This window comes from Natator depressus, chromosome 1 (genome assembly GCF_965152275.1).
Source record: "Natator depressus isolate rNatDep1 chromosome 1, rNatDep2.hap1, whole genome shotgun sequence".
In the NCBI taxonomy this organism is placed as follows: domain Eukaryota; kingdom Metazoa; phylum Chordata; order Testudines; family Cheloniidae; genus Natator; species Natator depressus.
This window is the reverse complement of record NC_134234.1, coordinates 50,488,089-50,512,354: the sequence shown is the minus strand read 5'-3', so window position 1 is coordinate 50,512,354 and position 24,266 is coordinate 50,488,089. Positions and strand designations below refer to the sequence as shown.

General features: G+C 40.0%; 1 protein-coding gene across 6 annotated transcripts in view; it reads right to left on the bottom strand.

Annotated features, from left to right (window-relative positions):
- Positions 1 to 24,266, bottom strand: part of NBEA (neurobeachin) — an 844,329-nt gene that overhangs the window by 354,424 nt on the left and 465,639 nt on the right. For all 6 annotated transcript variants that reach the window (XM_074959554.1, XM_074959563.1, XM_074959572.1 and 3 more), the window contains 2 exons: positions 18,032 to 18,140; positions 14,054 to 14,220 (listed from right to left, as the gene is read on the bottom strand). In XM_074959554.1, the coding sequence (XP_074815655.1) occupies positions 14,054 to 14,220; positions 18,032 to 18,140 (276 nt within the window). The remainder of the gene's footprint in view (positions 1 to 14,053; positions 14,221 to 18,031; positions 18,141 to 24,266) is intronic.

Here is a 24,266-nt window from a genome sequence, read left to right as displayed (position 1 = left end):
TTTTTCCTTACATCTCAGAAACTTTTCCTGACTCGGAGTTGTCAAGGGCTAATATTTCTTTTCTTCATCTACCACCTTCCACATGTTCAGATGGGAAAAGAACTGCCTTGTAGCTAGCTATCTTGCCACAGAGTAAATCTTGAGATTCCCAAATTAGTGCTACCACGAAAAATATTGGTAGTCAGTTGTATAAAGTCAATTATAGAAAGTTTTAGATTTTTGTTGTTGTTTTAGGTAAAGGCAGAGATCGGTAGGTCTACTGTTTTCACAGCTTGGAAGGAGAGAATATTGGTAAGGCTTATCTCTTTGTGCCAGTCTTGGAATAAAAGGACTGATCTGCTTTCAAATACTAGGCAGTGAGAGGAAATGCATTAAAGATTGTGTGGTGTGAAGAAGATACTGTAAAGGAATAAATAGAAATGAAAGAAAATAACCTGAGTGGAAGAATGGAGCAGCTGTAAGCGCCATCAAAACTGAAACTCTGTAAATGGGGAAGACAACGAAGAGATTTAGACAGCACTTCACTCTATCTGCAAGCAATGGATGACAGTGAAAAGGAAGACAATCAGAAGGTAACCACCTTATTTTGGCCAAGCCCTTGGTCTCATCAAGAGGGTACACCCTTTGGAGAGGCAGGAAACCAAAACAATTGAAGAAAAGTTTGAGGACATCTTTCAGGGGACAGAGAAGCTCTCAAGAGAGAGCAGAATGTAGATCAAAGAGCCCAACTATTCCACAGCACATGCCCGTAGGAAAGTTTCCCTCACTCTAAGGCAGAGGCTAAAACAGGAGCCGGATAGGCTCATTGCTCTGGGAATCATACAGCAAGCTGAAGAAGCAACAGAGTGGGCACACTCATTGGTCATTGTATAAAAAGAGACTAAAACCTTCACTTATGTATAAACCCCAAAGAAATAAATGTGTAAAAAGGGAATGTTTTCCACTAGCTACAAGGGAAGAAATTTGGATCAATATGCCTGATGCCAAATAACCTTCTACACTGAATACATCAGCAGGTGCTCTTAGAAAAACAGTGCACACGTGTGCACATTCAACACCCCCTTTGGGAGACACTGTTTTTGCAGGCTTGTATTTGGCACCCAAAGGGTTTCACTGGAAAATAAAAAAGATTTTTGATGATAGACGGGTTTGTGTAGATGATGTTTTGATCTGGGGGAAAAACGTAGAAGAGCATAACCAAAGATTCTGGGTAGCTTTGGAAAGAGCCAGAACTGCTAGACTAAAGTGAAACAAACAAAAATATGAATTATGTGTAATGGAAACAACATACCTGGGAGAGAAGTTAATACAGCAAGGTGTACAGGTACTTCACAATAAGGTTGAGGCGGTCATCAACATGCCTGCCCCAACAGACAAGGAAGGGATACAAAGATGGAATGAAGAACTATGTATGGAAATTTGTGCTTGATCTAGTTGCTTAAACCAGCAACCTAATGGACTTGGGATGCTAAACTTAATAAAGATTTTGAGAAACTGAAGGAGTTAAACAGGCCGCCGTCATGAGGTACTATAGTGGAAAATGCAAAACTAAGTTGTTCACAGTTGCCTCCAAGGAGGGTACTGGCACAGTCCTCTTACAGCTTTATGGTTAAAACAGCAGAACAGAGGCTTATGAGTCATGGGTACTAACCAAAAAAATGTAGTCTCAGTAACTCAAAGAGAGGAGGCAGCTTTGGCCTTACTCCATGAGCGTAAAAGGTTTCATGTCTTTGTTTATGGAAGACAAGTGTTAGCTGAAATTGACCATAAACCACTTATATCATTGCCAAATGGGACTGGCAACCATCCCCCTGAGAATACAGAGATTATTTTTTCAATTACAAATATATGATTTGCAAATCTAATACAAACCTGAGAGATATTTGGTGGCTGCAGATACCCTCTAGAGCATTTGACAAAGGTAGAGTGGAACAAAGTCCAGTGCTAGTCACTGTATATGTCAATTTGATTTAGAAAGACCTATCCAGTCTCAGATGAAATGTGAACTGTGATTGCCAGAGCAACTGTTCAGGATGAAAATCTACAGAAAATGATTAAGGATATTAGCACAGAGTGGCCAGCACAGCATGTTCCCAGCCTCTATCACCAATTCAGGGGAGTATTCTCAATACTAGATTGGATTTTGTTTAAAAGCACCAGGATTGCAGTCCCTAAGGCATTACGGAAAAATATGTTGAATAGGATTGAGAAATGTCTTACTTGATAATTTCCTCTCTGTTAGCAGCTTCTCTCGGAATTAATTACCCATGGACTAATGTGCCCCACCTGTATTTGGAGGCTGTCTAATGTTGTACCTGGAGGCTCCATGACTTAAGTTCCAGCCACCAGAACAGTTCTAACACAGTAGCAGAAACACTCCAGCAACAAATTATCACCATTAAGACACTTTGATATGATGTATTATATTAACCTTAAGAAAATATATGTCTTCATCTTCCTTTATAGAAAATTTTCAATTTGTATTTTTTGTTATTTGCTAAACTACCAAGGTGGGTTTAAATCAGAGAGAAGTTGCTAACAAAGAAAATCATCAGGTAAGAAATTTCTCTTTCTATTGCACAGCTTCTCTCCTCATTTGTTACTCATGGGAAGTAGCCAGCAATAAATCCCAAAAGTAGGGAGGGAAAGGATAAACAAAGTTTAATTATTATAGTGGAATAATTGGCAGGTATGGAAGTTCCCCCATATAAAGCAAGAGCTAAAACTAAGGAATTACGTGGGCACCAACCCAGGAGCATCTTCCTCCCAAAGGATGTCCTTGCAGAGGAATGGTAACTTACTTCATAAATCTTCCTCAGATGAGGCTCATACACTTTTCCCCTCAGTGCCTCAGGTACTTCTGTGAATTGTTTCCAAGATGCTTAGCATGCCAGCTGATGCAGAATTTTAATATCTTTCTTGCAGCAGCTTTGAAGCCCTATGGCCTTGGCATTTTGGATACAAGATGAACAAAGTACTATTGGCATATATATTCCACATGCTTGAGATAGATCTTTAGAACTCTAGGCATGCCCTTTTATACCACAACTTTCCAAGGGTTAGAACAAAATGATGGGAGAACTATCTCCCTGCCATGGTAGAAGAGAGAACCTACCTTGAACAGAAAGGTTTCTGGAGTTATAAGAATAACCTTTTTCTCATGACAAAAGCAGTGTGATTCTTGTAAGGATATGGTAACTAATTCCAAAACTTGTCCTTTGGAGGTGATTAGAAAGTCCTGGCTTGTCTAATTTGTCCACGCAATTAAACTTAGCACCGGATACTCAAATTGGAGGATCCAATGTGCTGGGCTAGAAAATGCTGTCTTGGCTGGTACCCACATTTCTATGGTGCTGAATTGTAGGACATCAACCAATCCTCCTGGAGAAACTCTAGTGTAGCTAAGATCACCAGAACTTTGGGATTATTATAATATTTGTATCACAACCATAACTAAAAGTCAGGACCCCACTGTGCTGAACACTGCACAAACAGAGGCAGTCGCTGCCTCATACAGCTTTCTGTTTCCCCTCACACCAGAACTATAAATGTGACCAAGCCAATGAAAGGAACATCCTGGTTCAGTGAGGGTTAATGAAGAATCCATGCTGAACTATACTTCCTCGTCTGTTACCCCAACTGTTAACTGTAGATGTTCCCAGTCTGGATGAAGGAGTCCCTGATTCAGGAGGTTTGGTGTTTTCTGCAGGTACAGTGTTGGCTACGTAACAAGTCTAATGTGCCTTCTGGACCAGTGGAGGACTACAAGAGAACTTGAGCTATCACTCTTCCTCTTTTCTGTATCCTTTATGTGAACTGTCTTGAAAGGCACAGATTGTTCTCTACCCAGGACATTATTTCCATTGCCATGGAGAAGCTTTGACCTCTAGTTACGCCCTGGTTTCAGAAAGGATATAAGCACTCATGCCTCAATCATAAGCCAACCCCTAATGGGACGTAGGAGGAGAGTGCCTCTGTGAGTACCATAATTGTCCACTACATGGTTTCTTGCACCTTACACTGATACAGCTGGTACTGGTCATGATCATAAGACAGGATTCTGGACTTGATGGACCACTGGTCCAACCCCATATGGCCATGTTTCTGTCTTCTTTTTTAAAGAGGCGTTGAAATGAACTGAAATGATTTTGTATGATGAGATTTTGGAAATTTGTCTTCCAAGTATGCTTGCTTCTATAGTGAGTATGCAAGGGTCTAGAGTGAAAGTTGGGTTGACTTTCAGCAGGTTGTTGGAACTACCTGCCCACAAAGGGGCATTGGATGTTATTGAAGAACGACACCTAGCTTTCCATTGTATCAACCAAAATGTGTGACATTTCTTTGTTTTATATTAAAATTATTATTTATGACATATCTTTGTTTTATATTAAAATTTTTAAGTTTAACATTTGGTTTAATCAGATGTCCTTATCTGGATCTTATGACACCCTCAAAGGAGGCATCAACAGGAAACCATGTACCTATTAGTACTTGAAGAGGAAAATATTTTATTAATATTGAGTTCCTTAGAAGCCACCGACTGATATCCTGTCCTTGAAAAGACTTGTAGGTGGTGGTGGACTTTTGTCTGTGCGTGTGCGATTCATGGCTGTTTACAAGGGGGAAGTACTCCACTATTCATCCTGGCACAGGGACCACAGAACAGAAGAGAGGTACTGCAACACATACCTTGACCATGGAAGTAGCTCGCTAGATGTCCCCAGGAGCCTGAAAGGCTGCCTACCTGCTCTTTGAGGCTGTCTAGGACTCAACTAAGTACTGGTTTTGTTCAACATCTTTATTTATGATCTGGATGACGGGATGAATTGCATCCTCAGCAAGTTTGCAGATGACACTAAACTGGGAGGAGTGGTAGATATGCTGGAGGGTAGGGATAGGGTCCAGAGGGACCTAGACAAATTGGAGGATTGGGCCAAAATAAATCTGATGAGGTTCAACAAGGACAAGTGCACAGTCCTGCACTTAGGAAGGAAGAATCCCAGGCACCGCTACAGGCTGGGGCCCAACTGGCTAAGCAAAAGTCCTGCAAAAAAGGACTTGGGGATTACAGTGGACAAGAAGCTGGATATGAGTCAGCAGTGTGCCCTTGTTGCCAAGAAGGCCAACGGCATATTGAGCTGTATTAGTAGGAGCATTGCCAGCAGATTGAGGGAAATGATTATTCCCCTCTATTCGGCACTGGTGAGGCCACACCTGGAGTACTTCGTCCAGTTTTGGTCCCCCCACTAAAGAAGGGATGTGGACAAATTGGAGAGACTCCAGCAGAGGGCAACAAAAATGATTAGGGAGCTGGGGCGCATGACTTATGAGGAGAGGCTGAGGGAACTGGGGTTATTCAGTCTGCAGAAGAGAAGAGTGAGGGGGGATTTGATAGCAGCCTTCAACTGCCTGAAGGGGGGTTCCAAACAGGCTGGAGCTAGGCTGTTCTTTGTGGTGGCAGATGACCGAACAAGAAGCAGTAGTCTCAAGTTTCAGTGGGGGAGATCTAGGTTGGATATCAGGAAACACTATTTCACTAGGAGGGTGCTGAAGCACTGGAATGGGTTACCTAGGGAGGTGGTGGAATCTCCATCCTTGAAGGTTTTAAAGGCCCGGCTTGACAAAGCCCTGCCTGGAATGATTTAGTTGGTGATGGTCCTGCTTTGAGCAGGGGATTGGACTAGATGGCCTCCTGAGGTCTCTTCCAACCCTAATATTCTATGAAGGCGCAACCCAGTACCTCTCAGGGCTTTACTCCAGAAATCAGGATGATTTTGAACATGGAAATGGATTTTTCACTTTGTCCTGTAATCCCATAAAGGTGCAGCTTCATGGGGAGTGAAATCCTCCTGTGCCTCTCTCCTGATCACAGACAGCCTGAAGTGCTCCTATGGCTTTAATGTGGAGCCAGCCTGTGGAGTGGGGGATGGGTGGAGAGAGAGAGACTCAATTCTGACTTTCAGAGTCTGAGCCCCTTTCCCTGGCAGAGCAAGATTTTATGGCTGATGATCAGAAAACACAATTCTCATTCAGCTGCTGTCTGAAATCTGAGTCCCCTTCCCTGGCAGAGAGGGGTCCTTGGGCTGAAAGCCAGCCAGCCACAATTTTCAGTAGACTGCAGTCTGAGGCCAGGTTGTGGAGGAGGAACAGGCTTCTCTGCATGCACAGACACACTACAGAGTTGGGAGAAAGGTGGTAAGCATGATACTGACTGTATCAAGAGAAACTGTGTGTAGGAGAAAAGCCCCAACAAACACTCCTTCGGGGAGAGCGGACAAAGGAGAAGAGGTTTAACCCCTGATTTTCACTCCACTTGTTCATTAATAATATTAATTGCTGCTTTGCGAAGGACACTCTTGCTTTTGCCTTTTTGGGAGTCTCTGGGATTTGCAGTTTATCCCTGAGTATCATGAGAGTTCCCTGATTCATAATGAAAGGAAGGGAGCTGTGTAGGAATCCTACTTCTCAGTGAAGGGAGCAGAGTACCCACTTCAGTATTCTGGTGTGGGGGAGGAGACTGAAACCTTTCCGGGTTTTTCCCCATCCAGCCCAGGTCTGGTACAGGACATACCACCTGAGCTGGCTGGATAGCTTCCTCCTCATCCTTATACTCTCCTCAAAAGCTCAGAAGCTCCTGATTGGGTGTTTTGCTGATGGAGTCTTGGCTCCTTGGGGCGGGAGGATACCCAACATGCCAGTCTGACTCTGAGCCCTGGGCTCTAGCAATGCGAGGGTTGGCTGGCTGGCAAAGGCCTGGCATAATTCACCCTCTGTAGAGCCTGTAATTGCTACTTCACATAGGGATCACACTTTGATTTAACCCAGGTGTCTGCAGGACAGCTCTATTATGCCTTAGGGGGGCAGAGTCTTCTAGCAGGGAAGATCATGAGAGTGGAAGATCCAGGTAGTTGAAAGCACTAACCTGCTATTTACCCAATCTAGGGGAAGGGGGTGATGGAGGAGGAAGAGAATTGTATGACATAACTACACAAAAATGAATAAAAATAAAGGTTTTAAAACAAAATGTTTGAGAGAAACCAAACTGCCAACTTGTTCCACTGCCCGAGGCAGAAAATCTGGTGGCCTGAGCTGATGGGCAAAACGTAGTTCCAGAGCCTCCAGCAACAACACTGGATCACCTCCAAATTCCACAGGTGGGGGGCATCAGACCATGAGTAATGAATGAGCAGAGAAGCTGTGCAACAGAAACATGAAGGTCATTTAGGGACTGAAAAATCTAAGCGAAGGGCTGGATATGTTTTATACTGGCTTTAAATGAACAGCGACATGGAGGAAGCTGTAATGGCTTGTCACATTTGACAAAAATATAGCCCGAGTCAAAGAGCCCTTATTAGTGGCATATGAAAAAAAACCTATGTACTCACTTCCCTGTCGCAGCCTTACTAAAGAACAATACAACTAAACTAAAAGTGATTGTGCATGTCAAATTTATTTCTGCAAGACATAGTATACCAGATGTATTGATGTCTGACAATGGGCTGCAGTCTGGTGGGCATGAGTTCAAGCAGTTTGCGGTGATGTTTGAGTTTAGACTTGTAACTGCTAGTCCCAATTATCTCCAAGCCAATGGGTTGGTGGAAAACGGTGTTAAAATAATAACTACTGAAAAAGACTGAAGAGTCACTCTGATCTGTATTTAGCCCTGTTAAATTACAGTGCAGCATCTGGTTTGAAACATAGTTTCTTAACTGCAGACATTTTGTTTAACAGAAAACTAAGAACTAGAATGCCTGTAATGGTAGATGCTGATGTTAGCAGAACTGGGGATTTGCAGAAGTATAAAGAGATAGACACAGCTAAAATAAAAAAGCAGTAAGGTCCCAGGATCTGCTCTCAGTTCATGAACATGATGCAGTGTGCATCTATGATGGAAATCAATGATTGTAAATAGTGGTATCCCATGAAGTTTCCCCAGTCTTATGAGGCTTTCACCCCAGATGAACATATATCATGCAGGAACAGGTGATCCTTTTGGAAGTTCGAGAAAGTGAGTGCAATAAGGGACACTGAGTTTGTCGTGCTGCCTGAGAAAGCCTCAGTTAGGCAACAACCACAAGAGGTTAAGACAACCAAGACCCAGGACATAACACTGCCTGAAGAAATTGATTCACCACTTCCTGACAACAGCAGTATTGATATTCAAGGGAGAACCACAAGTCCAAGTGACAGTACAAGGCAGCTCTGAGAATAACTGAACATTGTTAGCAAGTTGATTATAAATACTTGGAATTTTGTGTTATATTAATTTTAAGTGTTGTAACCCACACACCTCCTGGGTGTGGTGCTCAGTCTCCCCTCTAGTGGCACCGAGACTACTTAGAGATTAATGAGTTGGCTACAGCCCTAGCTAAGAGCCATGTGGCTTTTAGTTCATGCATTGAGCTTCAGAGGTCCCAGGTTCAATCCCACCCGCTGACTGGGGTCTGTCGGTGTTACATTGTTATTACTAAGTTTTGGGCTAGAAAGGATGATGTGGTATTGGAAACTGTATCTTTAAATTGCTTAGTTTCCCAGACTGGAAGTCTGGAGAATGGTTGCTGCTGAAGCCTTCAATGCAGAGGCAGCTGGGAAATTGAAAGAAAGCCCTCTTTATTCAGTGACGAACACCTGGGGTCTAGAGCACAACTCTACACCACTGACAACAGCAAAGGCTGTCTAGAAGAACAACACTCATGGTGTTGAATATCTCCAATCCAAAAGATGAATAATCTTTGTGCAAATAACGCAGGATAGAGCAATACTTTTGTCAGATGAATTAAAACCTACCCATTGAGTTGTCTGTTAGTTAAGGGGCAGGTGGTATAAGTTCTGTGTGTAAACAGCAGCCAGTACCAATGTGACGACCTATAGATTAAGCCTGCAAAGATGAATATCTTGAGCAATAAGCAATCTGAAGACTGTGAACCTAAAGGTCCTCATCAAATCTAGGCCTGAGATATCCATATTCAGCATCAGCAGAAGACTTTGGCCTAATGCAGAAAAATGACATATCCCTCAAAACAGGAAGTTCACTAACTGTTTACAGAGGGATCTTTTAAAACAAAAGAATTCCTAAGGAATAAAAGTATCTGATGTTCCAGAGATGGGTTACATGTACTACAGCACCAAATGAAGCAGGCATATCAAAAGGAGACATGGAAAAGTATGATACTAGTAGACCAAATGTCCTGAGGCACAATCTGGTGACAACTAAAGTATTTAGCTGAAACAGGGAGACGTGTTAAAATGTCCCTGCAATTAGAGAAAGAAAACCCTAAAAAAATTAGATATTGTCTTTAGGTAACTACCAAAAATTCAGAAGATGTTCAGAATGAAGGAAAAAGCATTCTGGAAGGAAGCTAGAAATAAACGAAGAAATACTGGAACTGCAGTGTCTGACGCCCAAGGGATATAAGCTGATCTCATATTTTTATGACAAGAATGAGCCAGTCCCATTAAGCTAGATGAAAGGTGAAAAGGAGAAAAAGTGTGTCTTTATGTTTTGCTATGATAGATTCCGTCCTGGAACTAAAAATTTGGATCTTTCCTCAAAAAGACCTCAAGTTCTTGGCTTGAGTCTCTAGGGTTAGGTCCAAGTTATGCCACCCAAAATGTCACTGGAGTAGTTGCTGAATTATCTGAAAAATCTGTAGCATCATATGTTCCATAAAAGCCAAGAGATTCAAGAGGGCTGGATCTGGCTCCAGAACCTTTTCTTCTGGTCTGCAGCTCCCTCTGCAATTAAGAAATGGATCAGGACCATATCTGGCTCCCTGCTTAAGTTAGAAGGGCTGGGAAGGAGCTGCAGCTCAAGTAGGTGGAGTTTAGGAGAGAGCTTGAGCAGGGTTAGGCACAGGCACTTCAGTGTTCCTGTCTTTCCCGTTGGTAACAGCCACACAGGTGGTGACAGTTCCAGAATGCCCCAGAGCCTGAGTTTAAGGGAGGCTCCTTCACTGACAATCCCCTGCCTTCTCTTTGTGTTCCAGTCCCTCTTGCTGTGAGCCATCAATATCTGGCTCAGAGGAGGCATCTTTAAACCATCTTCCTCCTGCTTCTGTAGTTGCCAATCGCACAGGTTCAGAGAAGTGCTTCCCTCCCTCAGCCCTTCCCCTTCCAATGAACAAGCACTCAGAGGGGAATGCCCCAGGGGAAGAGGGAGGATGAGAGAAAAGTGGGGAACAGGGAGGTTGAGAAAGTGGGAGAGGATGCTAATGAGCAGAGAAAAGAAGGTGAGTGGGTGGGTGTGAGAAAGAGAATAGACTTGGGAGGATGAACAGCCCCAGTGCTGCATTAATGGACTGAAGAAGAGAGGTTCTACAAAATGCAGTAATTGTCTTTATTTGCTTTATTTAACTCTGGTCTCTAGAGAGGCACATTCTGCAGCCAGAGAGGACTGTAAAATTAGCGTCTTGTCAGGGAATGCTCTACTCCTATAGCTCCGAAGTGAAAAGGTAATGTGGCCCTCACTACAGAACAAGTTTGACAGTCCTGCCTTACAGCATTAATGATTAATATGTTTCTTGTATCCAAGATTACGAAAGCTGGTTGTAAACAGAAAAAAGCCTAAATCCAGTTTGTGTGTGTATTATTTAATAAAGTCTGTTAAATCTAGGTAGAGGTCAGCTTCAAGCAATTGATTTTAGAAGGATCCATCAAACCAAACTTTTTTTTTAAATGACTACTTTCTCATTATTGCAACCCCCCCTGAGAACATCAAACAGCTACTTACAAAACACCTGTGATGGATATTTAACATCAACATTTAGACTATAACTTGAACCTAGACTTCTTCACATGCTCTGGATCCGCCATGATGAACATACCTGAAAGTAAAGTCACCACACCTGAGGAAAAGCAGTAACTTTTTTTTAAAAGCAACAAATAGAAGGTGTAAGAAAACATTGAATAGACTCTTCTTAAAAAAGTCTACTATTTTGTGGCAGGGAAATTTAAAGGAAAAAAACCAAACAAATGCTATTTATTCATGACCCTGCTATACTTTCCCTTTGATACAATGGAGTTTGTCAATATACCAGTAAGGAAGGAAACAAAATCATTTTGTCTGTACTAAAACTGGAGTGAAAAACATCTATCTGTGAAGTGGAAAAAGATAAAATTGATAGTTAAATATTACTTACAGCCTTTAAAAGGCTAAAAACAATATAATATAAATGATTTCCAAAATATATATTATTTCTCTCATATAGGTAAAGCAGAAAGGTATTGTTGAACAAATTAGTTCTCAGACCAGCAGTGCTAGGTTACATAATCCTTACCCATGCTTGTGGGAACTTATTCTCTCTCGTGGAGTAGTTAAGTAAATGCTTACTAATGTAAGTTGCCTACAGTAAGAAGCTATGCAAAAGGTAATCTGAACTGCAATTCACTTCTGATTTTATGGCTACTTTTAAGGCTAATCATTGTCTACTCTCTGTAGAGTACAATTAGCATAACTGAAATATTTTATGTGGCATATTATTGAGTTTATCCATACTTATTCTTGTTTTTCAGACCTTTTAAAGATAGATTATGTTAATATATTCAAAATTCATACTTTGTAAATACTATAAAAGTTCACTCAACCGTGAAGCATCAAACTTCAAAAGCAATTTGTCTAGCCTTTTCTTATCCTATTCTTTGGAAATCTTGTCTGCCCTTTCTGAATCCTAAGACAGTAGTCATTCATTGCTCACATTTTCCCTCATGCTGCTTCCAGTATTCAACCTCATTCTGTGTTCCATTACCAAAAAACCAGACAGCTAACAGTATGGCATCCCAAGAGTAAGCATATCAACCATTGGTAGTTGCTTTCTCCAAAGGCAGCATATGCAGGGGTACAAAAACTGGGAAGATGTAAGGTAAGAAGAATTTATTATATTGGATCCCAAACACAATACAACTTGTATCTATTCTACACCTGTGACACACACCATGAAACCAGATCTTACTTTTCATACCAAAAACATTTGTGCTAAAGACCTTTAAAATAGTCTTTGGACATGTATTATATATACTAAACATGAGGCTAGCTTGGTTCTAGAGAATCCAAGCTTCCAGGAATCATACCCACTTCTTAAAAGCACTTCCTTACCCATCTAGATGCCAAACCTCTTGGATCTTACATAAGTTTTATTTTGTGGAACCAGTGGACAGGTTTCTTTCACATGCTCCTTCTTGGGACAATTGGCTACTCCCTATGTGTAGTGTCAGGGCCTCTTTCAAATACAAAAGATCTTCAGGAAATAAGTTTTTCATTCTGCATTGGGAACTGGGAAAAAGCTTTTGCCATTAGAAATGCTACCCTGACAACACAGGTCTAGACATCTCATGAACCATATTATGGTAGCTAAGGAACCCCTGAGTATTCCCTAGCAACTGTGTGTTAGGAATTACCTGGCATGCCAGTCAGCCTGTGGCAGCTAGGGATTATATTTGTGGGGTCCCTTGCTACCATGTAAAGGTTTATGGAGAGTTCTATGCCCCTGCAGTCACTACACTAGCACTGGCAGTTGAACATTTTCCCCGTATCTGCTGCCAGACTGGGAGATGTCCTAGTTCCCCAGTGACTATTATGGATTTGAGGGAGGGGCAGTGGCCCTTACCTGGTAAGGCTAAAACTGTAGATTAGGGGAGCAACCATGTCTCCCCCCAAAACCCAGGAGAGAAGCTATTTGGCCCCAGCGGGAAATGGTAGATCACCTATCACTTCCAAGAAGACAACTGGCTCATGGCTTGTGGAGATGGTGGCCTACAGCTGTGCAAACAGCAGCTCAGATTTATAACATCATCAACTTGAGCTGGTTTTCACAGAACACAACAGAACTGAAACCCACCTCATTTTGAGCAGGGATTTTAAGCAGGGACACTTAAGGTCGATGAGCCCAAAATTACACCTAACTTTTAAAAAAAAATATAAACTACTGTATGTTGTTCTCACTGAAATCTGCATTTTTAGTTAAATAGGAAGCACCTTCCCATTCACAGAAATATTAAGTCTAAATAGAAATGCAACATCTGTTTTTACACTTCTTACTTGCACTGGTTGTGTTGATTCCTCCATTACATACTTGAAAATAAATGATACACATGCAAACATAGTGACAATAGGGTGAGAACAATATACACAGTATTTATGAGATACCTTAATATTTATGGACATATAATATTCATTATACACCTATTCTAATGAGGCTTAACTCTAATTCCCTAGAACATATATTAGAACCTCATTTACTGTATTGTCAATTAAAGTACAGTTTAGTACTATTATATTTTGTACTATTATATTTTGAACCAAATTTTCAAAATATGTCTGCAGAAGGGAGCACACACTTTTCTCATGCCCAACTTGGGCATGAGATATGCTTGGGTACACATGTGCAAATATTTGACTTGTGCACGCAGAGTTTGGTTGCACACACTAGGTATTGACCTTGTTTGTCTGTGAGGATAAAGATTTACCAGTGTATTGTATCAAAGTATATACTGATTATTTATACAGAAATAGTTTAGTAGATAGGGCACTAGTCAGGTGAGCTGGGTTCTATTCCTTGTTCTACCACTGACCTTCCGTGTGATCTTAAACAAGTCATTTTGCCTCTCTATGCCTCCTCCCACCCTTCATCTCTCTTTTCTATTTACATTGTAATGTCTTTGGGACTGGGACTGTCTCTCACAGCCTGTTCATACAGCAACTAGCCCAAAAGGGGCCCCGATCCTTGTTGGGGCCTCTAGGCCCTGTTGGAATACAAATAATAGTGCTACATGATGATCAACAAGCATAAGTATCTACAAATGATCTAAAACAAATTTTAATAAAATATTGTGTTGATGGGCTATGGAGAACATTGCATCTGCACATCATGTACTAGAAGAGGAATCTCCACACAGGAAGACTTTTGAGGGAAAAAAAGAGAGATATAAAGACGACAAAAGTTCTCTTGAAATGATTCCCACCATCAGCACATCCAATTTTCAATTGTACAGAAATGGCTGATTCATTTTAAATTTTGAAACAAATGTTTATAATTACAGATTTATGATTACAGCTTACCTGTGAGAAACTGCGCCCCAAGCACCATGTTTGTTTGTTAGGATATTCAGTATCTTCTGTTTCAGCTGATTGGCAGTAACATGATCGCGATGTTTAGCAGCACTTATAAGGTGGTCACACATCTTTTCCTCCTCTCTTCTATCAGCAGCATATTGAGCACACTGTGACTAAAAATTTTTAAAAAAATAGTGAATAGTAAATAGAATAATTTAGGAAGTGCCTACAAGTTGCTTAGGACTGATTTTCATATATCTGAATTCTCCTTTCTACCTACATCTTAGTCACCTTTGTTCTCACTAAACTCAGCATTTCTAAGTACCGTAAATAAGAAGCACCTTACCATTCACAGAAATATAAAGTCTAAATAGAAACACAACATCCATTTTTAAACTCCTTACTTGCACTGGCTGTGTTGATCCCTCCATTACATACTCCCGGGGAATATAAGAGCATTAATGCTAAGTTAAGGTTTAGAAATTAAGTCATCAAAAGTGAGGAAATGCAGAATTACAATGAAAACACTTAACTCTGCCTCTTCATGCTTATGTCTTAAAATATGGCCTCTTTTTAGATTATAAATTATTTGCCAATTAATACCTTATACAATACTTTATACTCTGTAATTTCTTATTCAATATTGCACATAGAAAGCTACAACACTGTACCAGACAGACTTAGCTTGACTTTTAAGTCTCACTAAGATCTACAAAACAAGATCTTAATAGTTCACAAGTTCAGTACTTTTACAATTATGGATCTTAAAGTGGATCTCCATTACCTTTGAAATTAAATGTCTATTTCCTTAATCTCCATATGTTAAAACATGCAAAAAACACCACAAGTTACGTACAGGTAAAAACAGTTGGATAAAGTGAAACGGGATTAAAAAAATCTATCAGAAATACTGGAAACTGAAAACAAAGCTAGAAATAATTATTTGATGATGTTGCTTTCAAAATCCATCTCTCAAGGAATTTCAATAATTATTGCCGTTTCCGTTACAGACTGATTGTGAAAAAGATTCCATTATCGAAACACTGTTAACTTTAGTTTCTATCTTCTAATACTTTTGTTCTCTTTGTACAGAATTATACATTTATCTACTTTATTCTCAAAAAGAGACTGAATTCAAATTCTCAATACTCCTTTTAGTAGGGATCTGTTTGAAAAGTCTGAATAGGGCAAATGTGTCTGTGGCGATTAAAAAAAAACAATATCACAGTTTTCTTACAGAGATATGTCATAAAAAACTACATTATTCTCAAATTATTTTGAATAAATTGTGTTGGTTATTTAATGTGTGTGTGTCCAATGATCATTTCTGAATAAAATCCTTCATTTTGAACTAGGTGTTCTTAAGTTTATGCATTCCATAATAATTGATTGTTTCCCATTTTAAAACAAATTCAATGAAGATTTAATACTACCTAAACAAAGTACTATATAATATTGATTATACCAGCAGTTGCAATTAAGCTAACATTCTACTGGAGACATCTTATTGCATTTCATGAATTCAGGTGTGCATACTTCTATACATTAGTGTTTTTATTACAGAAAATGGCAGTACTTGGTAAGATTTTAACTATGTACTTCATCTACTGTATGTAAAACTATTACTGCAAGGCACCTATTTAAGACAGGAATTACATTACTTTTAAGGGGTTAATTCATTTTTTCAATTTATCTTCATGTACAGGGAAGCACCAATTAGTCCAATGATCTGCCTCAGTAATGAGGTTAATATTTCACCAGCTCATTGGACAGTAAAATTAAATTTTCATTTTTCTTCCTGAACAGTTACAGAGACTAGCAAAATGAATGTTAACTGGAAGCAATCATTCTGGAAAAACTGGACTCTTTCAATAATAGCCATAGTCATAAGACAAAATTCACTAGTGTTAACTTTACACACCCTTATGCTCACATCTACACACCCACATGCACCCACACTGTGTCACTATATAACTTTAGTCCAGTAGTTCTATCAGTAATGATATAATTGAAGTTTGAGAGGTAAAAGTGAGAACTTGACTGGTAAAATACTCATTCACTTTTTTTCCTGCCGTGAACAATAATTGGCACGCTCAAAATAATCAAATATTTACAAAATATATACATTTAAATATTGTTTAATAAAATAAAACTGATTTATAATTTAAAATGCAGTAGATGGTAAAAAAACTTTCACACATCTTTTAAGTGGGATGCATGCTAATATGATATGATGCTTATGTAACATTATTACAACATCAATATGTAAAACTGTTTCATACTTTAAGCACCATCTTACTTTAGGTATATCTAAGATTCATAGTGGTACATGATTACATTTAATTTTTTTTATTTTAATTACTTACAGATTTTATCTTGCCAATTTCAAACATATTTCTAAGGCTTTTCAGAAGACAATAAGTATAATAAAAATGTTATAGAGAAATGTCTTGGTTTCCTTACTAGAAAATAAGATTGACTTAAGGCTGTTCCTTTAGGGAATTTAGTTAATATTCTAAATCTTATTTGCTAACAGAAGCTGGAAGTTAATTGAATTTTCTCATTTTGTCTAGAGTTCTGACAGATCTTATACCTCAACATATTCTTCAAAGAGCAGATAACTCAATCTTCTATTGTCATTTTAGGTTACTGTATGATGCCCTGATAAATATCAAATGTTATTTATTGTTGAGGCAATATGAAACTTCACTCTGACATACACTTAATTATAAATGTGATTTTATCTAAGCTCAAAATATCCAGTATATGTTTCATAATAAAGTTGTTGCAATCCCATCTGACAAGTGTGTGCTGTCTGGCCTGACAAAATGAAGTAAAGGTTATATGTATTCAAAATGACAACAAGATATCTCTGTGTCTTATATTTTTCTGCTATGTCAAGGAGCACAAGAACTAGTACATCAAAGCGTAGGTTTTAGCGAGCTGCTTCGATGAGATAAAAACCTCATCAAAATTGAGATTACTGGCTTCTATGTCTTGCCACAAGGTGCTTGTTGGCATTCCCTGACAGATGAATATGTTCATACAGCTATTTATTATCTTCAAGGCTACCAAATCAATCAAACCTAATTCTAATGCCATGCCACCCAAACATTAAAACATGCTTTTGTGAATTATTTTATATATGAGCATATAGACACACAAACATATACACATAGGCAAAAACAGGAATAATCAAAATTTTTATATTGAAATATCATAGATGAGCTTTTTAATATCAAAACATATTGCCTGATAAAACCATGTTAAACAAAGAGATTTTTAACATTGTTCTATCAAAAGTTCTCAAATATATCAAAAGATATGTTTGAACAGGAACATGAGAAATTCTAAGTAAACAAAGAGGAAAAAAAGTTCATTCATCTCCAGTAATTAATTAATTCTTATTAGCTTAGCAAGTAGAAAAGGTACTTAATATCATCTTCCAATTTATAAGTTGTACCCTTAAATAAATAAATAAGATGAAAAAATACTAGAAAGCACTGGTATTGGTAGTGAAAATACTATACTATTTACAGAACATCAGTATTTATTATTTTTCATAAAGCACCTCAAGCGTGCTAGCCTTTAGTTTTATTTATTATACACAAAACTCACATTCTATTGATAAAATCCAGCAAAAATAATTTCACTATTAAATGTTGTTTGTTTTACTACTTGCAATAAAGTCAGACAAGTTCTTTGTGAACCTTAAAAATCTGCCATATCAAGTTAGTAGGCATTCTGATTAAGGGGTTTCTTCAAGCTGTAAATATTTTCATGCATTTCAGTGAAGGGATGAGAAGATAAACTAGTTCCTTGTGTTTGACATTTACCAAAGCTTTCAAAAACTGGCTTTCAAATGCCTTCAATGTAAATTTCTCTCTCTCTCGGAAAAAAAAAATCTTTATTGTATGAGGTTACAGTCTAAGTGATGGCTGAGTGAAAACAGAAAAGCAGGAATTCATCAAGTCTTGAGCTTACCTCAAATTCGGCATGTTTGTGTACATCTTCAGCTCTTTGTCGGTTCAAAATAAACTCCGCCTCATTTGCAACACGCACTATGTGGTCTTTCATTGCATGACATAATAATCTAAAACAAAATAAACCACTTGAAATCCATCTTCATATTTGACTTTCTTTGAATAAATTATTTCAATAAGTTTGCCTTAGAATGGAAAAAGTTGAAGATTTGCCAAATGAAATATAATTGCTAAATTAGTTTACATTAGTAATTTAACTTTTTCAGAAGAGTTCATTGTAATTTCATATTTTTGTGAAAAAACAGAGAAAACTCTCTACAATGAAAGAGGCCTTATGCAGTGAGCTTAGTATCAGCTAGCTAACTAAAGGAAACACTGCTTACAGAAGTGTTGTAATTTGGACCTGCTTATAGTGAGACTGCAACCACAAATATAGCATGAATATAGGAACATTATTTCTTTTTTTGGAACAACTGCTTAACTGTTACTGGTAATTCATCTAGCTAACTAAAATTTGAATGCCCACAGTGCATAAAAGATGCAATGTCTTTATATTTTTATGTATAACAGCAGCATAAATCAAAGAATGCAAAAAAAAATGCACGATATAACTTGAATTATTTGAATGCACCATTATTAAAATACCAGTATTGTCAAAAATCAAATATCCAAAAATCATGAGACTCCTGTCATAAAATCAGATTCTTAATACATAAATTATTTTGGATTTTTTCCAATTTGCTTTTGGTTTTTGAACCTTTTGGGTGAACTCAGGTAATATTAAGCTTTTCTCGTCATTCAAGAGGGCTAGAAACTCACTTTTTTACAAATATGAAAGCTGAGATTAAATGAAAATAGATTTTCTTGTAATCAGAAGTTTCCAGTAGCTGGGGATTTAAGAAAAATATCATGAGACTCATGATAAAATTGCAATTGGCAACACTACATGTCGTAATAATAGAAAAAAAACCCTAGATGGAGAGCTCTTTTTCAAAAATGACATTGCTCTGTCTCCTCCTATTATTGTTAGGAGTAGCTCTTTGGGTGGGAATGTCAAAAGTGCTACAATACTGGCCTAATTTTGCTCATTGAAGGCAATGAGAGTTTTGTACATTTGTCCCATGGGACTTAGGTGTCTTGACATTTTTGAAAATCTCGTTAGGTGCTTATTTGCATCTTTAGTGCCTAAATATCTTAAAAATCTAGCCCTGAGTGAACAGAGAGCAGTGAGATTTATTCATGGTTATCACTACATTAGTATTTTTCAATTTATAACAAGGAGGATGTGTCTCAGTTTTATGAGACTCCTGGAGAGGGAAAGAGGCTCAAGGCAACTGCTTCAGGGGATAGGTCAGTGGTACTTTACCAGAGATTTCTGAAAAACAGAATTGCATTTAAAGTTTGTTGCCATTTCTATTCAAGGAAACAGGACTTTGTACAGTTAATAAACAAACTATGAAAATACCATACTTGGTGTCACTGATTTTTGCTTCAAACAGGAAACTGGCCTAAAAGGCCCCAAAATACACTTCCATTCAGCAAAGAGGTGGCAGCAACAACATCATTATCGCTATCTTGTCTGAATTAAATCACAGTCCGCTAGCTCTTATCCAATCCCAAATTCATGTTGACACAGTGGATTTCATTCAGCTATTCTAGTTGGGTCAGATGTGATGGAGATGAAGAGCTGTGTGTCATCATCATATTAAATATACTGCAGCTCTCAGGTTTCAGAGTAGCAGCCGTGTTAGTCTGTATTCGCAAAAAGAAAAGGAGTACTTGTGGCACCTTAGAGACTAACCAATTTATTTGAGCATAAGCTTTCGTGAGCTACAGCTCACTTCATCGGATGCATTCAGTGGAAAAACTGAAGTGAGCTGTAGCTCACGAAAGCTTATGCTCAAATAAATTGGTTAGTCTCTAAGGTGCCACCAGTACTCCTTTTCCTTATATTGCAGCACATAACTCCTCATTAACCAAACCAGCAACCTCATGTACGACCTGAACAAGAGCGGTGACAACATAGGGGAGTCTTCTCAGGGGCATCATTTTCTATGGAGCAGTTGCCCTCCACAACCCCAAACTTTTCATAGCTCCCTGGTAGCCAGGCTGTGGTGTCTCCCCCAAGCCTGCAGGGAGTGCTGTTGGGCAGGCTGGGGTAGGTCACCTAATCCTTATATTATCAGTGCTGCCCCTGCCGCCCCCGCCCCGGTCCCCAACAGCTGCACAGGAAGCAGCAGCAGGGGTGTGGGCCAGAACAAATCACAGAACAAGCCAGGCCCTGATCCAAACCCTGCGTCAGCGATTGGTGAGACACCCACCCTGGCTCACTGTCTGCCCATATACCTCCCTGCTCCCCACCCCTACCCCCCGCAGAGCAGGGAGCAGGAGCAGGGAGAGAGAAGCAAGGATGCCCCCGAGCCCCTGAACTTTTCTGAAATGACGTCCCTGACTCCTGTGGCATTAGTATAATTACTTACAATTACTATTTGGCATCTCTCAGAAAGATAGCAATGTAGCTAGTGTGGTTCAGGGATCCTTTGGTGCCAAGAGAGCCAGGGTTAAATAAGGTTTTACAGGGATCACCTGGGTCTGATATCTGCATAATAGTTCACTGAAGGGTGGCATGTGAAGTCTCTACTGAGAGCTGGTAGCCCACTGGTCATCATAATCATTGTGAAATGTATGGATGGATATTTAAGGAGTTATGCATCTGTACTGAAAATTATGTTCTTAAGATCTTGGAGTTAAGGCAGGTCACCAGGTGGTGACATACCTCAAAGCTGTTCCTTTCAGGCAGAGGGTAACAGACACCTATCTCCCTGCCTGGTCATTGGTGTATTACATACCTCACCCAGCATGTCTATTTCCAGACTGAACCATGTGCCAACTAAGTGATTGTGGAATATAGAAGAGAGGAAATCTACAGGAAGAAACAGTCAGCAGGGGGTGTCCTGTTTATGAAGTATATCTTGGAGTACAAAGAGATACAATGACTACTTCAACTAAAAGGCAAACGGACAGCGTACTTGCCTCATGAAAGAACAATCACAGCCAGGCTGGCTGTAAAGCACTGCAAGGATTTTGGTGAGCAACAGCCTACCCTACTAGACATGAGAGGATCGTGTTAATTAAGACAGGGCTCGAGAATGTGTATTCCTATGTGAAGTACTTTGCACTTTATTAAATTTCATCTGGTTGAAATCAGACTCATTCGCCAATTTGTCAAGGTTGTTTTGATTTCTAATCCTGTCCTCCGAAGTGCTAGCAACCCCTCCCAGGTTGGTGTCATATGCAAATTTTATAAGCGAATTCTCCACTACATTATGCAAGTGATTAATGAAAATATTGTACTCTATTAGACCCATGACACACATCTGTGGAACCCCATTAGATACACCTTCCCAGTTTGACAGCAAACCATTGATAACTTGTCTGAGTATGGTCTTTCAACCAGTTATGCACCTTCTTGATAGTAATTTAATCTAAACCACATTTCCCTAGTTTGCTTATGAGTCTGTGTCAAAAGCTTTACTAAAATCAAGATTATCACTTCTTCAACTTCCTCACATGGACTAGGTCAGTAACCTTGTCAAAGAAGGAAATTAGGTGTGACATGATTTGTTCTTGACAAATCCATGCTGGCTATTACTTATACTCTTTTTAGGTGCTTACAACAGATTGTTTAATAATTTCTTCCAGTGTCTCTCCAAATAGACTGACTGGCGTATAATTCCCCACAGCCTCTTTGTGCCCCTTTTTAAAGATAGGTACTATATTTGCCCTTCTCCAGTCTTCTGGGAGTTCACCCATGCTCCAAGAATTCTTAAAGATAATCGCTAACTGTTCTGAGATTGCTCCAGCTAGTTCCTTAAATATCGTAGGATAAATTTCATCGGGCTCTGTCAACTTGAATACATTTAACTTATTTAAATATTCTTTAACCCAGTGGTCCCCAAACTTTTTACCTTGTACCCCACCTTACCCCTTACTGGGGGGGGAGATGTGGACAGGGGTAAAGAGTGCCAAGACTGGGGCAACAGCTGGGGTGGGCGCAGAACAGGGTCAGAATCCAGGACCCCAACTGAGGGGCTGGGGCCAGAAGCGGAGCAGGACAGCGCTCCCTCCCTACCCTCTGTGGCGGCTGGCCCGGGACCCAGCCACTCCCCCCCCCGAACGTTTCTCGTTCCCCCCCCAAGGGGCACGCCCCACAGACTGGGGACCTCTGCTTTAACCTGTAATTTCCACATTGTGGTTTATGTTAACATTAAGTATTTTGTCACAATTAGCCTTTTTAGTGAAGACTGAAGCAAAACGGGCATTAAACACCTCAGTCTTCTTGATGTCATCAGTTATTAACTCTCCTTCCCCGAAAAGTACTGGGCCTACATTTCCCATTATTTTTCTTTTGCTCATATTGTATTTACAAAAAGAAAAAAGAAAAGGAGGACTTGTGGCACCTTAGAGACTAACCAGTTTATTTGAGCATGAGCTTTCGTGAGCTACAGCTCACTTCATCGGATGCATAGCATATCGTGGAAACTGCAGAAGACATTATATACACACAGAGACCATGAAACAAAACTTCCTCCCACCCCACTGTCCTGCTCCTAACAGCTTATCTAAAGTGATCATCAAGGAGGGCCATTTCCAGCACAAATCCAGGTTTTCTCACCCTTCCCCCCCCCCCAGACACACATACAAACTCACTCTCCTGCTGGTAATAGCCCATCCCTCTTTGAAACCTCTCTTTATAATGCGCATGATAATCAAGGTGGGTCATTTCCAGCACTAATCCAGGTTTTCTCACCCCCCCCCCCCCCCACACACACACACCCCTCCAAAAACCCCACACACAAACTCACTCTCCTGCTGGCAATAGCTCATCTTACAATGTGCACAGCAATAATCCAAGTTTAACCAGAACGTCTTGGGGGGGGGGGGGGTTTGTAGGAAAAAAACAAGGGGAGATAGGCTACCTTGCATAATGACTTAGCCACTCCCAGTCTCTATTCAAGCCCAAATTAATAGTATCCAATTTGCAAATGAATTCCAATTCAGCAGTTTCTCGCTGGAGTCTGGATTTGAAGGTTTTTTGCTTTAAGATAGCGACCCTCATGTCTGTGATTGCGTGACCAGAGAGATTGAAGTGTTCTCCGACTGGTTTATGAATGTTATAATTCTTAACATCTGATTTGTGTCCATTTATTCTTTTACGTAGAGACTGTCCAGTTTGACCAATGTACATGGCAGAGGGGCATTGCTGGCACATGATGGCATATATCACATTGGTGGATGTGCAGGTGAACGAGCCTCTGATAGTGTGGCTGATGTTGTTAGGCCCTGTGATGGTGTTCCCTGAATAGATATGTGGGCACAGTTGGCAACGGGCTTTGTTGCAAGGATAGGTTCCTGGGTTAGTGGTTCTAACAGTGCTAATAAACGATGGTCACATCAACACCACCCTATACCGGAAACCTACTGACCGCTATTCCTACCTACATGCCTCCAGCTTTCACCCTGACCACACCACACGATCCATCGTCTACAGCCAAGCTCTGCGATACAACCGCATTTGCTCCAACCCCTCAGACAGAGACAAACACCTACAAGATCTCTATCAAGCATTCTTACAACTACAATACCCACCTGCGGAAGTGAAGAAACAGATTGATAGAGCCAGAAGAGTTCCCAGAAGTCACCTACTACAGGACAGGCCTAACAAAGAAAATAACAGAACGCCACTAGCCGTCACCTTCAGCCCCCAACTAAAACCCCTCCAACGCATTATTAAGGATCTACAACCTATCCTGAAGGATGACCCAACACTCTCACAAATCTTGGGAGAAAGGCCAGTCCTTGCCTACAGACAGCCCCCCAACCTGAAGCGAATACTCACCAACAACCACATACCACACAACAGAACCACTAACCCAGGAACCTATCCTTGCAACAAAGCCCGTTGCCAATTGTGCCCACATATCTATTCAGGGAACACCATCACAGGGCCTAACAACATCAGCCACACTATCAGAGGCTCGTTCACCTGCACATCCACCAATGTGATATATGCCATCATGTGCCAGCAATGCCCCTCTGCCATGTACATTGGTCAAACTGGACAGTCTCTACGTAAAAGAATAAATGGACACAAATCAGATGTTAAGAATTATAACATTCATAAACCAGTCGGAGAACACTTCAATCTCTCTGGTCACGCAATCACAGACATGAGG